The sequence below is a fragment of the Coregonus lavaretus genome (assembly GCF_964263955.1).
Source record: "Coregonus lavaretus genome assembly, chromosome: 33".
Taxonomy (NCBI): Eukaryota; Metazoa; Chordata; class Actinopteri; order Salmoniformes; family Salmonidae; genus Coregonus; species Coregonus lavaretus.
Window position 1 is genome coordinate 34,077,695 of NC_140020.1, and position 18,011 is coordinate 34,095,705.

General features: G+C 41.2%; 1 protein-coding gene across 1 annotated transcript in view; it reads left to right on the forward strand.

Moving 5' to 3' along the window:
- LOC311108417 (G-protein coupled receptor 12-like) overlaps window positions 1–16,124 on the forward strand; it is a gene marked incomplete at both ends in the record, with an annotated part of 121,984 nt that extends 105,860 nt beyond the window's left edge. The window contains one exon of the mRNA XM_084151042.1: window positions 15,015–16,124. Coding sequence (XP_084007168.1) covers window positions 15,015–16,124 — 1,110 coding nt within the window. The remainder of the gene's footprint in view (window positions 1–15,014) is intronic.
- Window positions 16,125–18,011: the final 1,887 nt, after the last annotated feature.

Below are 18,011 nucleotides of genomic sequence, written 5' to 3' on the forward strand. Positions count from 1 at the left end.
CCCAGCGACAGCCCCAAAACATCACTGCTCTAGAGGAGATCTGCATGGAGGAATGGGCCAAAATACCAGCAACAGTGTGTGAAAACCTTGTGAAGACTTACAGAAAACGTTTGACCTGTGTCATTGCCAACAAAGGGTATATAACAAAGTATTGAGAAACTTTTGTTATTGACCAAATACTTATTTTCCACCATAATTTGCAAATAAATTCATAAAAAATCCTACAATGTGATTTTCTGGATTTTTTTTTCTCATTTTGTCTGTCATAGTTGACGTGTACCTATGATGAAAATTACAGGCCTCTCTCATCTTTTTAAGTGGGAGAACTTGCACAATTGGTGGCTGACTAAATACTTTTTTTCCCCACTGTACATGGGAAAACGTGCCTCCTGAAACCACATCCTCCTTCGCCTATCGCTGAATTTTTAATTCTTGCATGTGTGTGTGATTTTCCATTCTTATGGACGAGAGGCCTGTGTGTATGAATCATCATGTTTTTGTGAGAGATTTGTTGTTTTCCATATCTAATGGGGTATACTACATAGCAGAATCAATGAGTTAGCCAGCTAACTTTGTTAAACAACCAGAAATAACAGTTGATTTTATGTTACATTAACAAAGCTCAACATAGTTGTTGAGTCAATTAGACCATGCCCATTTCAAGTTTATCTTTATACAGATAAACTTGAATTTTATACAGGATATTCAGGCAAGTTAGCTGGTTAACTCCTTGATCTTCCTTTGTAGTATATCCCTCTGTTTTGGGTCAAGAGCTGGGAGTTTGAGTTGTTCCACTTCTACCAGTTCTTACTGTAAGACCAGGCCTCAGTGTACCTCAGCTATAACCCAATTTCCACTCTATCTATCCACCCACATCTCTTTCTTTTGCTCCATTCATCTCTCTCTCCATCTCCCACCACACAAATTCCTCTCTTTCCATTGCCCTTTCATTCTTCGCTCCACTCTAAACCACTCTATCTCCACCCTCTCCTGACCCTGTCTTCTCATTGTTCATCCTCTCTTTCTCTCCTTTCCCTCTATTTTTTTTTTTTTTTTCCTTCATTGCAAATGGCTGTTGGCCTTAGTAGGCATGCACAGCTGTATCGAGGTAAACAAGATAGATTTCACGGTGAGTGTGTGTGTGTGTGTGTGTGTGCATACGTGCGTGTGTGTGAGAATCAATGAGTTAGGAGAAGCAGGGTCTTTTTATAAGCCTGTTTTTCTAATTCGTTTTTTGACCCAAACAGCAAGTGTAAAATATCAGTGACTTGTTTTGGTCACACACCTCTCACTCACCTGAGGGGTATACTACAAAGCTAAATCAATTAGTTAGCCGGACAACTTTGATGAACGACCAGAAAGAAGAAAGATCAAGGAGTTAGCTAGCTAACTTGCGACTGCATTTGAAGAAACTTTCAAAGTTCTTGAAATGTTCCGTATTGACTGACCTTCATGTCTTAAAGTAATGATGGACTGCCATTTCTCTTTGCTTATTTGAGCTATTCTTGCCATATATGGACTTGGTCTTTTACCAAATAGGGCTATCTTCTGTATACCCCCCTACCTTGTCACAACACAACTGATTGGCTCAATTGCATTAAGAAGGAAAGAAATTCCACAAATTAACTTTTAACAAGGCACACCTGTTAATTGAAATGCATTCCAGGTGACTACCTCATGAAGCTGGTTGTGAGAATGCCAAGAGTATGCAAAACTGTCAACAAGGCAAAGGGTGGCTATTTGAAGAATCTCAAATATAAAATATATTTTGATTTGTTTAACACTTTTTTGGTTACTACATTATTCAATATGTGTTATTTCATAGTTTTGATGTCTTCACTATTATTCTACAATGTAAAAAATAGTAAAAATAAAGAAGAACCCTTGAATGAGTAGGTGTGTCCAAACGTTTGACTGGTAGTGTATGTCCACAAAAACACATTGCATGGCCAGTTGGCCAGTGGAGGTGTACCTCCCTCTGTGCAGTTGCATGGTTTATACTAGTACACCTGCTGTGATCAGCACATAGAAGGGAGAACGAGTCAATGGCAGGCTATATAAAACAGACAATTATCTCCCTCTCTTTCCCTCTCTCCCTTTTACCCATGTCTCTCCCTCCCTCTGTTCCACCTATTACACCCCCCCCCCCCCCCCCCCTCTCTCTCTCCTCCTCTCTCACACTCTCCCCAAATCTTGGTAGAGGGCTGTTGTTGCTTGGTAACCAGGAGACCGACAGTGGTTAAAGGATATAGCAGTGACTGCAACACTTGGAAATAAGCAAAAGGGGGGAATTCTGACCTAATTTAAGTGCACGTAAATGGAACGCAATTCCATATTTATGCACTTTTCTCTCTAGGCATTTTCTGACCTTGAACTTAAGCATGAGCATAGCATGCTATTCACCCGCTGTTCATTTGGGGTAAAGATCAAATAAAGAGCTATTGATAAGGGCTAGGTAAATGAGTAAGCCATTTGGATAAGGGGATTGTAAATATAAATGACATTTGTTTTAGATCTATTTTACCTTATGATCGCTGGAGTAGAATGTGAAACCAGTCATATGGCAGCAAACTGAAGCGTATCAACATATCACCTTTTCCACAGTAACGTTTATGAAATGCTGACCTTATAACTTGCCAGGATGAAATTTTAAGACCCAAGCTATAGGCTTTTGTAGCAAAGTCCAAATGACAGTATAACGGCAAACTTACAGAGTTTATTTGATTTCTAGAATGTTTTAATTATATGGCGAAATTTTCCAATGTATTTTTTTAAAACAATTTGTATAGTGCTAAATATGAAATATGGTAGCCACCTTTAGTTATACCCACATACATTTATAATTGTCAATTTAGATTTAGTTTCCTTACATTTTGCATCATTACGTTACATTGTTAGTTTACCTTTCTTTCCTCTGACACGTTCGTGTGGTTGTTCATGAGGATCGCTAACAATAGTGGATCATATTAGGCTAACCAATTACAACTTGTGCAATAATTTGGGACATGTAGCCTATTTGAATCATAATGGAACACAGACCATACAGCAGTTTAAACCTGGAACCTGGCGCACGGTTCACGGCGACTGGACAGTTCCATGATTAATGGGAATTATAGGGTAGATGTATAGGGCTACTACTCAAACCCTATTGTACACTTTTCTCACCTTCCAATATTTCATAGTTTGAACAATTGAATATGGCAACTTTCAGGATGAATCGAACCACTGTATTTTTGATTCACAAATATATTTTGTGAGTAAAGGCTCTCCAAACCTGTTTTTTAAAAGTATTATTCATAAATACTTTCCTAACCCTAAATAATATAAGATCAGAGTATTTTAAAATCTACCAATTGGTGCTGAACGTGAGAGAAATATGTGTGTATTTACATGGCTTTCTTTCATTGATCCCTAATATTCTGAACCGTTCTCTCCATATATTCTAATGAGTCTGTCAAGAAAATTCTAATGAAAAGATACACTAAATGTAAAGGGATGGCTTTAGATTGAATGAAAACTTCACGAGACAATCTGTTACTCAGTAAGTGGGAGGGTTTTCAGCGGTTTAATTAAATTATATTCAGCGCGCAAGGGAACCACATCTGCAAAGCCCATTACGCACCTGCATAAGGTAAGTCTGAATACCAACTACTGAAGGCGTGCATAGGAAAGGTGTACATTTCCTAAGTCTGAATCGGGTCCTATGCGTCCCCAAATCAACCCTTGGTTCTCTCTTGCTCTTTCACTCTCACTCTCTTTCTCTCACTCACTGTCTTTCTCTCTCTCTCACTCCTACTCTCTCTCTCTCTCTCTCACACACACACACACACACACACACACACACACACACACACACACACACACACACACACACACACACACCACTGATGAAACACCACTCAGGTTGTTGTCAACCTGTGATCCTACTGCTTGTCACACTTGCTTCAGAGCAGTGACCTCTGTTTCGAGTGCATTTCTGCTGACGTTAATGGACCTCGTCATTTTCTTAATTTTACCATTGTTAACAGCAATTAACAGTAATATGAATTGGTCCAATTAAATGTTGTTTGTTTGCCAATATGTCTCTGGTCTCATCTGTGCTTATTTGGCTCTCTATCTAAAACAAAAAATGCAAAAAGAAAAGCTTTTGAAAGAAAGAAGTGTGTGATGTTAATGATGACCACAATAAGAGCCAGTGACATATACAGAAGGAGTGGTGACTGAGTCAGGAAGTCAACTCTCTCCTTTAATGGGAACTGTCTATCTGTAGGCCACATCTCCCCATCCACGTGTGTCACTACAGATAGATGAGTGAGAAGAGAGAGAGAGATGGACAGAAAGGTAAAGGGAATCATGATAGGAGTGGCTCAGGAGATAATAGTGTTAACGAGAGAGAAGAAAATGAAAAAAAGAGGGGGTGAAAGTCAAGGAGAGACGTAATGGAACAAATTATGTAAAATGTAATGAAGATGAAAAGAAAAAGAGAGAGGAAGAGAGAGAACCTGAACCATGCCTGTGATATAGCCGACCAATCAGCCTGTTACCAACCCTTAGTAAACTTTTGTAAAAAAATGTGTTTGACCAGATACAATGCTATTTTACAGTAATCAAATTGACAACAAACTTTCAGCATGCTTATAGGGAAGGACATTCAACAACCACAGCACTTACACAAATTACTGATGACTGACTGAGAGAATTGATGATCAAAAGATTGTGGGGGCTGTTTTGTTAGACCTCAGTGCAGCTTTTGACATTATCGACCATTGTCTGCTGCTGAAAAAACATATGTATTATGTGTTATGGCTTTACACCCCTGCTATATTGTGGATAAAGAGTTACCTGTCTAACAGAACACAGAGGGTGTTCTTTAATGGAAGCCTCTCCAAATCAGCAATTCCCCAGGGCAGCTGTCTAGGCCCCTTACTTTTTTCTATCTTTACTAATGACATGCCACTGGCTTTGAGTAAAGCCAGTGTGTCTATGTACAGTGGAGGAAAAAAGTATTTAGTCAGCCACCAATTGTGCAAGTTCTCCCACTTAAAAAGATGAGAGAGGCCTGTAATTTTCATCATAGGTACACGTCAACTATGACAGACAAAATAAGAGAAAAAAATCCAGAAAATCACATTGTAGGATTTTTAATGAATTTATTTGCAGTTTCTCAATACTTTGTTATATACCCTTTGTTGGCAATGACATAGGTCAAACGTTTTCTGTAAGTCTTCACAAGGTTTTCACACACTGTTGCTGGTATTTTGGCCCATTCCTCCATGCAGATCTCCTCTAGAGCAGTGATGTTTTGGGGCTGTCACTGGGCAACACGGACTTTCAACTCCCTCCAAAGATTTTCTATGGGGTTGAGATCTGGAGACTGGCTAGGCCACTCCAGGACCTTGAAATGCTTCTTACGAAGCCACTCCTTCGTTGCCCGGGCGGTGTGTTTGGGATCATTGTCATGCTGAAAGACCCAGCCACGTTTCATCTTCAATGCCCTTGCTGATGGAAGGAGGTTTTCACTCAAAATCTCACGATACATGGCCCCATTCATTCTTTCCTTTACACGGATCAGTCGTCCTGGTCCCTTTGCAGAAAAACAGCCCCAAAGCATGATGTTTCCACCCCCATGCTTCACAGTAGGTATGGTGTTCTTTGGATGCAATTCAGCATTCTTTGTCCTCCAAACACGACGAGTTGAGTTTTTACCAAAAAGTTCTATTTTGGTTTCATCTGACCATATGACATTCTCCCAATCCTCTTCTGGATCATCCAAATGCACTCTAGCAAACTTCAGACGGGCCTGGACATGTACTCGCTTAAGCAGGGGGACACGTCTGGCACTGCAGGATTTGAGTCCCTGGCGGCGTAGTGTGTTACTGATGGTAGGCTTTGTTACTTTGGTCCCAGCTCTCTGCAGGTCATTCACTAGGTCCCCCCGTGTGGTTCTGGGATTTTTGCTCACCGTTCTTGTGATCATTTTGACCCCACGGGGTGAGATCTTGCGTGGAGCCCCAGATCGAGGGAGATTATCAGTGGTCTTGTATGTCTTCCATTTCCTAATAATTGCTCCCACAGTTGATTTCTTCAAACCAAGCTGCTTACCTATTGCAGATTCAGTCTTCCCAGCCTGGTGCAGGTCTACAATTTTGTTTCTGGTGTCCTTTGACAGCTCTTTGGTCTTGGCCATAGTGGAGTTTGGAGTGTGACTGTTTGAAGTTGTGGACAGGTGTCTTTTATACTGATAACAAGTTCAAACAGGTGCCATTAATACAGGTAACGAGTGGAGGACAGAGGAGCCTCTTAAAGAAGAAGTTACAGGTCTGTGAGAGCCAGAAATCTTGCTTGTTTGTAGGTGACCAAATACTTATTTTCCACCATAATTTGCAAATAAATTCATAAAAAATCCTACAATGTGATTTTCTGGATCTTTTTTTCTCAATTTGTCTGTCATAGTTGACGTGTACCTATGATGAAAATTACAGGCCTCTCTCATCTTTTTAAGTGGGAGAACTTGCACAATTGGTGGCTGACTAAATACTTTTTTCCCCACTGTATGTGGATGACTCAACATTATACATGTCAGCTACTACAGCGACTGAAATGACTGCAACACTTAACAAAGAGCTGCAGTTTGTTTCAGAGTGGGTGGCAAGGAATTAGTTAGTCCTAAATATTTCTAAAACTAAAATCATTGTATTTGGGACAAATCATTCACTAAACCCTAAACCTCTACTAAATCTTGTAATACATGATGTGGAAATTGAGCAAGTTGAGGTGACTAAACCGCTTGGAGTAACCCTGGATTGTAAACTGTCATGGTCAAAACATATTGATACAACAGTAACAAAGATTGGAAGAAGTCTGTCCATAATAAAGCGCTGCTCTTCCTTCTTAACAGCACTATCAACAAGGCAGGTCCTACAGGCCCTAGTTTTTACTGTTCGGTCGTGTGGTCAGGTGCCACAAAAAGGGACTTAGGAAAATTGCAATTGGCTTAGAACAGGGCAGCACAGCTGGCCCTTGGATGTACATAGAGAGCTAATATTCATAATATGCATGTCAATCTCTCCTGGCTCAAAGTGGAGGAGAGATTGACTTCATCACTACTTGACATGTTGAATGCACCGAGCTGTCTGTTTGAACTACTGGCACACTGCTCAGACACTCATGCATACCCCACAAGACATGCCACAAGAGCACTCTTCATAGTCCCCAAGTCCAGAACAGACTATGGGAGGTGCACAGCACTACATAGAGCCTACATGACTACATGGAACTCTATTCCACATCAAGTAACTGATGCAAGCAGTAAAATTAGATTTAAAAAACAGATACAAATTCACCTTATGGAACAGCGGGGACTGTGAAGCAACACAAACATAGGCACAGACACAGGCATACACACACACGATAACATACACACTATACACACAAGTGCACATGGATTTTGTACTGTAGATATGTGGTAGTGGTGGAGTAGGGGCCTGAGGGCACACAGTGGGTTGTCAAATCTGTGAATGGATTGTAATTGTAAAATCGTATAAACTGCCTTAATTTTGCTGGACCCCAGGAAGAGTAGCTGCTGCCTTGACAGCAGCTAATGGGGATCCATAAAACATACAAATATAAATATGTGGCTAGCTATCTTAAGATGAATGCACTAACGGTAAGTCGCTCTGGATAAGAGTGTCTGATAAATGACTAAAATGTACAGTTGAAGTCGAAAGTTTACATACACCTAGGTTGGAGTCATTAAAACTCGTTTTTCAACCACTCCACAAATTCCTTGTTAACAAACTATAGTTTTGGCAAGTAGGTTAATGCATCTACTTTGTGCATGACACAAGTAATTTTTCCAACAATTGTTTACAGACAGATTATTTCACTTAGAATTCACTGTATCACAATTCCAGTGGGTCAGAAGTTTACATAAACTAAGTTGACTGTGCCTTTAAAAAGCTTGGAAAATTCCAGAAAATGATGTCATGGCTTTAGAAGCTTCTGATAGGCTAATGGACATCATTTGAGTCAATTGGAGGTGTACCTGTGGATGTATTTCAAGGCCTACCTTCAAACTCAGTGCCTCTTTGCTTGACATCATGGGAAAATCAAAAGAAATCAGCCAAGACCTCAGAAAAAGAATTGTAGACCTCCACAAGTCTGGTTCATCCTTGGGAGCAATTTCCAAACGCCTGAAGGTACCACGTTCATCTGTACAAAAATTATAAACACCATGGGACCAAGAAGCCGTCATACCGGTCAGGAAAGAGACGCGTTCTGTCTCCTAGAGATGAACGTACTTTGGTGTGAAAAGTGCAAATCAATCCCAGAACAACAGCAAAGGACCTTGTGAAGATGCTGGAGGAAACAGGTACAAAAGTATCAATATCCACAGTAAACGAGTCCTATATCGACATATCCTGAAAGGCCGCTCAGCAAGGAAGAAGCCACTGCTCCAAAACCGCCATAAAAATGCCAGACTACGGTTTGCAACTGCACATGGGGACAAAGATCTTACTTTTTGGAGAAATGTCCTCTGCTCTGATGAAACAAACATAGAACTGTTTGGCCATAATGACCATCGTTATGTTTGGAGGAAAAAGGGTGATGCTTGCAAGCCCAAGAACACCATCCCAACTGCGAAGCACGGGGGTGGCAGCATCATGCTGTGGGGGTGCTTTGCTGCAGGAGGGACTGGTGCACTTCACAAAATTGATGGCATCATGAGGAAGGAAATGATGTAGATATATTGAAGCAACATCTCAAGACATCAGTCAGGAAGTTAAAGCTTGGTCACAAATGGTCTTCCAAATGGACAATGACCCCAAGCATACTTCCAAAGTTGTGGCAAAATGGCTTAGGGACAACAAAGTCAAGGTATTGGAGTGGCCATCACAAAGCCCTGACCTCAGTCCTATAGAAAAGTTGTGGGCAGACCTGAAAAAGCGTGTGTGAGCAAGGAGGCCTACAAACCTGACTCCGTTACACCAGCTCTGTCAGGAGGATTGGGCCAAAATTCACCCAACTTATTGTGGGAAGCTTGTGGAAGGCTTCCCGAAACGTTTGACCCAAGTTAAACAATTTAAAGGCAATGCTACCAAATACTAATTGAGTGTATGTAAACTTCTGACCCACTGGGAATGTGATGAAAGAAATAAAAGCTGAAATAAATAATTATCTCTACTATTATTCTGACATTTCACATTCTTAAAATAAAGTGCTGATCCTAACTGACCTAAGACAGGGAATTTTTACTAGGATTAAAAGTCAGGAATTGTGAAAAACTGAGTTTAAATGTATTTGGCTAAGGTGTATGTAAACTTCCAACTTCAGCTGTAAATGTAGAAAGGTAGGAGAGTAAATTATGGATAGAGGAGTGTCTAGGTACAGCCGGTATGTTCCCTGGCCTGGACACACAGCAGCAGGCTGTTACCCTGTACAGTACAGTATGTATGTACTGTGATAGCTATAACAGGTCTTAATAGTAGTACACCCGCTGTGATCATCACATAGAATTGATTAAGGAAGAAACAAATTAAGGGAATGAAGGGAGAATGAGTTGGTGTTAAGTCAGGGATGGGCAACTTTGATGGGGGTGGGGGCCACAAAAAAACGGAACTCATCATGAGGAGCCGCAGTGGCTCGTGGGTCTGAGTACAAGCGCCATGCTCTACCAATTGAGCTACAGAGGACCACTTCATAGTTCTGATGTCTTCACTATTATTCTAGAATGTAGAAAATAGTAAAAATAACGAAAAACCCTGGAATGAGTAGGTGTGTCCAAACTTTTGACTGGTACTGTATATATATATATATATATATATATATATATATATATATATATATATATATATATATATATATATATATATATATATTTATTTATTTATTTTATTATTATTATTGTTATTATTACAAAAATGGGGAGGGGGGGATTCGTCTGTGAGCCTACAAAAGAGGGGCGGCCACCACTTGACCATCCCTGCATTAGGTAATAAGTAGTACAGTAAGCTTGGACACCCAGTGTAAATTTTGGTTACCACGGTTGCCATTTAAACTGTTGTGTGGAGTGGACTGGAGAGGGTAGTGCAGGACAAACAGAACAGGATCTATGTCCAGAAAAGATGGACTGCTGACTGAGCCCTCTTCCGCCTGCCTGTTAAGGCCTGGTAACACGTGGAGCAGCACTAAGGGGGATAGAGTAGTGGTGGTGCTGTGTTGAATCCTCAATTACTACTGTATGAGCGCACAAAAAGGGAGAAACAATTATCTCAGCACCCCCACACCTAAACATCTTCCCCCGGCCATGGGAGTCAATACATAGCTGTATTCACAAAATCAATCTCACTCATCTATCGCCTCACATCAACACACCATGCAGGGGTAGAGGTTCCCTTTGAGCATGTGATGGCGAGGCGGGCTTCTCATCTCTCTCTCTCTCTCTCTCTCTCTCTCTCTCTCTCTCTCTCTCTCTCTCTCTCTCTCTCTCTCTCTCTCTCTCTCTCTCTCTCTCTCTCTCTCTCTCTCTCTCTCTCTCTCTCTCTCTCTCTCTCTCTCTCTCTCTCTCTCTCTCTCTCTCTCTTGATCTCTCTCGCGCGCGCAACAGTGAGTCTGACGTCACTTGGGTGTAATAGCGCTCCACCGCTCACAGACTTCAGCCTTTACAGTTCTGGCTCTCGAGCTCTAGTCACTCTCCTCCGCGCCGGTCAATGCTTCAGGTCGCACCTGCCCTCGGTGTCTCGCCCATGCGAGGGAAACAGAACAAAACGAGGGCTTTACCTGAGCGGTTTAGAAGAAAGGGACGGTTTTGATTTTCTATAAAGACGGTTTTCTCCTAAAGCTCTGTGTGAAACGAAGGTATGTAGCCTACATCGTCCATTTACATGGAAACAAAAACTTGGTGGATAGACCGTATGTTACTTTATTGACTTATGATAATATTGTTTATCAGTTTGTTTCGTTTTTAGGAGTTAAGTGGGACAGGGTTGAAGTTTTATCCACGATCATAGCCTATTATTCAGTTTCAAGTTTCAGCACCATGGATAGCTCCTCGAGTGCTGCTCTTCCTGTGGTCTCTAAACTTGGACACAACGCTTTTGGATAACATTACCTTGTTGTCATAACAGTTTTAGATATCTGTCTTTTGTGAGGTTTTCATGAATCAGGGTTGACGTTTTTAGCCTACAGTTGTTGAGTTGCCCAAGTTTCAGCACCATGGATGGCTCCTACTTTGTTGTCTACTCATACCGAAGCCTAATTTAGTGACATACACTGAGTGTACAAAACATTAGGAACACCTTCCTCATATTGAGTTGGACCCCCTTTTGCCCACAGAACAGCCTCAATTCGTTGGTGTTGAAAGCATTCCACAGGGATGCTGTCCAATGTTGACTCCAATGCTTCCCACAGTTGGCTGGATGTCCTTTGGGTGGTGGACCATTCTTGATATACATGGGAAACTGTTGAGCGTGAAAACAAGGCAGCGTTGCTGTTCTTGACACACTCGAACCGGTGCGCCTGAAACCTACTACCATACCCCGTTCAAAGGCATTTAAATCTTTGTCGTGCCCATTCCCCTTCTGAATGGCACACATACACAATCCATGTATCAATTGTCTCAAGGCTTAAAAATCCTTCTTTAACCTGTCTCCTCCCCTTCATCTACACTGGTTGAAGTGGATTTAAGAGGTGACATCAATAAGGGATCATAGCTTTCACCTGGATTCACCTGGTCAGTCTGTGTCATGGAAAGAGCAGGTGTTCCTAATGTTTTGTACACTCAGTGTATATTTCAAATAAATAGCTACACAGACTATCTGAGTTAACCCTGGATAATGCAGAGACAGAGCGTCAAAATAAATTCCACGCAAGATGAAGAATTCGGGGTTAATGTTCATGAACATCAAATGTATACTTACAATGCAGGTTCCTTAACCTCCAGTGCCAATTTTCAGACTCACAAGTTGACAGTTACCCTGTGGATAATGCAGAGACAGAGAGTCAGTGAAACAATTCCACACAAGATGAAGAATAAGGGGTTGATGTTCAGGAACTAGCTAGCTAAATTATACAAAAGACTAACTTACATTGGCTATTGGTCTGTCCATAGGCAGTTAAGGCTCCAGACCAGAAGGATCCACTGCTGGGAAAACTATGATTATTTTTAGCTAGAAATAATCTAGCTAGTTAGCCAGTTCTAGCTATATTGCGGTCAGAGAAACCCAACCCTCACAACAAAGCTAGCTAGCAAGCAACACATTGCTTGGCAATAAACATTTAACATTAACTAGCTAGCTTTGGCAATTCAATTATATCCAACACATACAGTACATGATGTGGTGGCAAGCTAAAAGAGCTAGCTAAATAACTAGCTGTGTTAGCTAGCTCGGTGAAAACTCTTGCTTGCAGGGAGTTGAAGAAAATATCTTGTTCACCCGCCTTGTGAAAAACTGATTTAAAATCTGTGCTATGATTATATCATCAAATAAAATGCCATTATCCATGAGAAAGATTTTTGGTGCTGACAGATGCTCTTCTCCTTCATCTGAAGAAAAATTATAAATTGCAACAGTTGGAGGCGGGGCTTGGGAACATATTTCAAATTGGGATTGACATCTCAGAAGAAAAATGTTCATGTGTCTCTTTTCGAAATAAACATAGCTAATTTTGCAATGTTTCATTGCAGGTAGCCTCAATAGCTGTATAATTTATTTTCAACTTTTGCATGCAAACCCCCCTTTGAGAGGTCAATAGACTCATTACAATTCAGCATGATACATGTGGGGCAAAAATATATTTAATTAACATATATTTTAAAATATATTTACATACATATTCTATGATGTGCTCTAGTTATATACCTGTCCGACCGGCTCGATTCGGTCTTATGTAGCAAAATTGAAAATTACGTTTTTTTACTTTGGATAAAAGTAGAGACTCAGAGCTAGAAAATTGTATATCATACACTACAGTTGAGGAACAATGGGAAAGTAATTCTGCTTTGAAAGTTGATAAACTTTTGAGAAAATGATCCTTGAATGTTTTGGTACACCTACTGGAGAGCTCTTCTTTGTCTACACCCATTCAGCATCATTCACACCCTCTTAAGCCCCACCCATCTCTTTAAGGATTCACTTGGCCTTGTGCTATACAGAGTATTGTACTAAACAACCAAAGATTTCAAGACTAAAGGCTGGTTTATACTACGTCTATCGACATGTCTGTAGACAGTTGTCGCAGTGACATCATGTACATTCTATTGTCGTCCTACATCAAACTTGTTGTTTTCGTTATGAAAAAGTATAAACACAAAACCGACAGGATGCATTACATCAGCAGCCTCGTGGTCCAAAATAGCATAACTGGTGTATTTTAACACCAATAAATCCATCTGTTTAAAAATTAATTTATTATATGTCAATCTAGCAAACCAGGCAACTTTCTAAACAATGTTTTGGTTCGTTTCTAGCTTATGAATTACTAGCTAATGTTAAGTTGTTATGACTATATCATATAGCTGACAACGTCTTAACTTTAGCAATTTTTTATTTGTTATTACAAGAAAAGAAAATCACAACAAGATCATTATTTAAAAGTGAATGGCAAGCTAATTACAGAAAATAGCTTACGGTTGTGAGTGTGACGAAATAAAAGCAGGGCATTCTACAGGAGAATTTTAGAACTTGGACTCTATCTCATTGTCCTAACGTTATATCCTAATTTGACTTTGGAGCAGGTCATGTTGTTCTTCACATTACCGTCTCTGGTAAACACACACTATATCAAATACAACGTACATTTATTTGTCACATAAACAGGATACAGAAGGTGTAAACGGTACAGTGAAATGGTTAGTTGCAGAGTGGAGTCTTTTGTTTAGACATAAAGACTCCACTCAACAATGAACCATAATCCCAACTCATAATGTTACTACCTGAATCTACTGGTAGCTAAAGCTAACCAACTAGCTAGGTTCAATGTTAGCTAGCTATAAATAGGCTATAAATAGCAATGCAAATGGCTCTGAGATACGAATAATATTACTACACAGATCATACATGTAACGTTAGCTAGTGAGCCAGCCAGCTAATGTTAGCTAGCTAGCTAACAGTACGCTTTAACTTGCAATGAAACTGACTTTGACAAAATGTGAAACTTATAATATCTGAAAATGTAGCTAGCTAGACTATCTTACCCATTTACATGGGAACGCTTCTCCCTCTCTGTCATGGATGCCATGGTTTCCTTTAGTTTGAAGATGTAATCCGGAGACAGGTGTTTTATACAACAGCCTTCTTCTGTGTGTTCTCTTTTCGACTCCCTCCGCAATTATTTGCTGCAGGAGGGACTGGTGCACTTCACAAAATAGATGGCATCATGAGGAAGGAAAATTATGTGGATATATTGAAGCAACATCAGTCTGGAAGTTAAAGCTTGGTCGCAAATGGGTCTTCCAAATGGTAATGACCCCAAGCAGACTTCCAAAGTTGTGGCAAAATGGCTTAAGGACAACAAAGTCATGGTATTGGAGTGGCCATCACAAAGCCCTGACCTCAATCCTATAGAAAATTAGTGGGCAGAACTGAAAAAGCGTTTGCGAGCAAGGAGGCCTACAAACCTGACTCAGTTACACCAGCTCTGTCAGGAGGAATGGGCCAAAATTCACCCAACTTATTGTGGGAAGCTTGTGGAAGGCTAACCGAAACGTTTGACCCAAGTTAAACAATTTAAAGGCAATGTTACCAAATACTAATTGAGTGTATGTAAACTTCTGACCCACTGGGAATGTGATTAAAGAAATAAAAGCTGAAATAAATCATTCTCTCTACTATTATTCTGACATTTCACATTCTTAAAATAAAGTGTTGATCCTAACTGACCTAAGACAGGACATTTTTACCAGGATAAAATGTCAGGAATTGTGAAAAACTGAGTTTAAATGTATTTGGCTAAGGTGTATGTAAACTTCCGACTTCAACTGTATATTTTAATGCGTGAGGTTTCTGTATGGGTAGGCATTGCATCTTTTTACATATTGCAAATTTGAAACTAAACAACAATCTCTCTGTATCTCATTCTCTCTTCAGGAGGGGAAAGCAGACATGTGCGTAGACTTGAACAAGACTTTCCTGTGTAACGACACCGCAATGACGGTCGCAGTGGCTGGAGAGGCTCTCCCGTGGATGGAGGTTGACTTTCCAGAGCGCAATGGCAGCCTGGAGCTTTCCACCGCCCCTCTGGACTTCCCCATCAACCCGTGGGACATCATGCTTTGCATGTCGGGCACTGTCATCGCCTGCGAGAACGCCATCGTAGTGGCTATCATCTTCTATACGCCCACCCTGCGCACCCCCATGTTCGTGCTCATAGGGAGCCTAGCCACAGCGGATTTACTAGCAGGCATGGGATTAATCCTCAACTTCGTGTTCCAGTATGTCATCTCCTCAGAGACTGTCAGCCTTGTTACTGTTGGGTTCCTAGTGGCCTCCTTCACGGCGTCCATAAGTAGCCTGCTGGCTATAACAGTTGACCGGTACTTCTCTTTATACAACGCACTGACTTACTTCTCGGAGAAGACACTCCACTACGTGCACCTGATGCTGGTCAGCACATGGGGCGTGTCTCTGTGCCTGGGCCTGCTGCCTGTGCTGGGCTGGAACTGCCTGGATGACCCGAGCTTGTGTAGCATTGTGCGCCCGCTCACTCGCAGCAATGTGACCTTGTTGGCGGTCTCTTTCGTCATCATCTTCATACTCATGCTGACCCTCTACTTCAAGATCTGCAAGATCGTGTGCCGCCACGCGCACCAGATCGCTCTCCAACAGCACTTCTTCACCACGTCGCACTACGTGGCCACCAAGAAGGGTGTGGCCACGCTTGCCATCATCCTGGGCACCTTCGGCACGAGCTGGCTACCCTTCGCCATCTACTGCCTGGTGGGAGAGCGCGAGTACCCGTCTGTATACACGTATGCCACGCTGCTTCCGGCCACCTACAACTCCATGATCAACCCAATCATCTACGCCTACCGTAATGCCGAGATCCAGCGCTCGCTCTACGCGCTCTTCTGCGGCTGCTTTCAGACCAACGTAGCCACCCGCTCCAGGTCACCCAGTGAAGTTTAGAGGGGTGCTGAGTGAGAACTTTGAGGACAATGTGTGTGTGTGTGTGTGTGTGTGTGTGTGTGTGTGTGTGTGTGTGTGTGTGTGCGTGCGCATGTTGACCTTCGACGATTCGCTTTCAGTTGACCGTTAAATCCTTTAAACAAGAGGACTCTGCCCTTAAATGTATGTCTAACATAAGCATATGCACTTTAATGCGACTGAAGACAAGGACACAGTCTGTCTGAAATGCTGTGAACAACAGCTTTTGTGATAAAAAAAAAACGGCATTATGTATTTATATGAGAAAAGAATGAAAAAGCGAGCACTTTATTGAATGTATTTGAAATCCAAAGCAGTATTGCATAGGCCGATATATGTTGGAGTTATTGGTTACTTTGTATTTGTCAGTACTGTGGGTCATTTTCGATTTTGTTAAGTTGTCTATTTGATTGTACATTTTATACGAGATGAGTATATGAATAAAATGAGAAAATAAGTGTGCACCTCATGTGTTTGACTGCCGCATGTTTCTCTGTAAGTGTTCTCTTGCCGCACCTGGGTTGTTTACTTTTCGATCAGCATCTTCCTGTCTTCTCAAATCAAATCAAATCAAATCAAATCAAATCAAATTTTATCGGTCACATGCGCCGAATACAACAGGTGCAGACATTACAGTGAAATGCTTACTTACAGCCCTTAACCAACAGTGCATTTATTTTTAATAAAAAAGTAAAAATAAAACAACAACAAAAAAAGTGTTGAGAAAAAAAGAGCAGAAGTAAAATAAAGTGACAGTAGGGAGGCTATATATACAGGGGGGTACCGTTGCAGAGTCAATGTGCGGGGGCACCGGCTAGTTGAGGTAGTTGAGGTAATATGTACATGTGGGTAGAGTTAAAGTGACTATGCATAAATACTTAACAGAGTAGCAGCAGCGTAAAAAGGATGGGGTGGGGGGGCAGTGCAAATAGTCCGGGTAGCCATGATTAGCTGTTCAGGAGTCTTATGGCTTGGGGGTAGAAGCTGTTGAGAAGTCTTTTGGACCTAGACTTGGCACTCCGGTACCGCTTGCCGTGCGGTAGCAGAGAGAACAGTCTATGACTAGGGGCGTCAATTGGGTATGGCAGAGTATGGAAGTCTCCATACCCTGGCTCAACACCAACAATTTAAAGTAGGCTACTAAAATCTTTCCAATCCCAATTAAAAGGCACATGCAGTTGGCTTTAGGACCATGCGCACCAACGCGGGAAGGATGTTTGTCTGGCTGGACGCCTTTGAAAGAGCACATTGACGCAGCTGCAGTGAACAGAGCGACTTTTCTCTCAAAACAGTACAGAGGTGGAAGATGGCTGTAGATGGCTTGGTAACTGCTTTTTGACTTGACATGATACTAAACCAGAGTTTTCAATCCCGGTGCTGAGCTAGTGCATATGGTAGCAGCTAATTACTGTAGGATGTGTTTGTAGACTGTTGTCCTTTATCGACTGAGGTGAATGAAGCTACAGCAGCAAGGTGGTAATGGCAGGATCATAGTGCATAGTGAAAGTCTACACACCCCCTTGCAAAGTCTTCACATTTTGGTGCCTTAAAATTCAATCTAAAAAGGAATTACATTCGATTATTTTCCATACCGAGCTACACAACCTACTCCACATTTTCAAAGTGAAAGTAAATAATGAATAATTAAAAATTAAAAATGGATTGTGTATATCTTCAAACCCCAGAGTTAATACTTGGTGGAAGCACCTTTGGCAGCCCTAATAGATGTGAATAATTTTGAACAAGATCCTACCAACTTTGCACAACTCTTTTTGTCAAAATTGCTCAAGCTCAGTAAATTTGGTTGAGAATCATTGATGGAGAGCAATATTCAAACCTTGTCTCTGATTTTTAAGCACATTTGAGTCA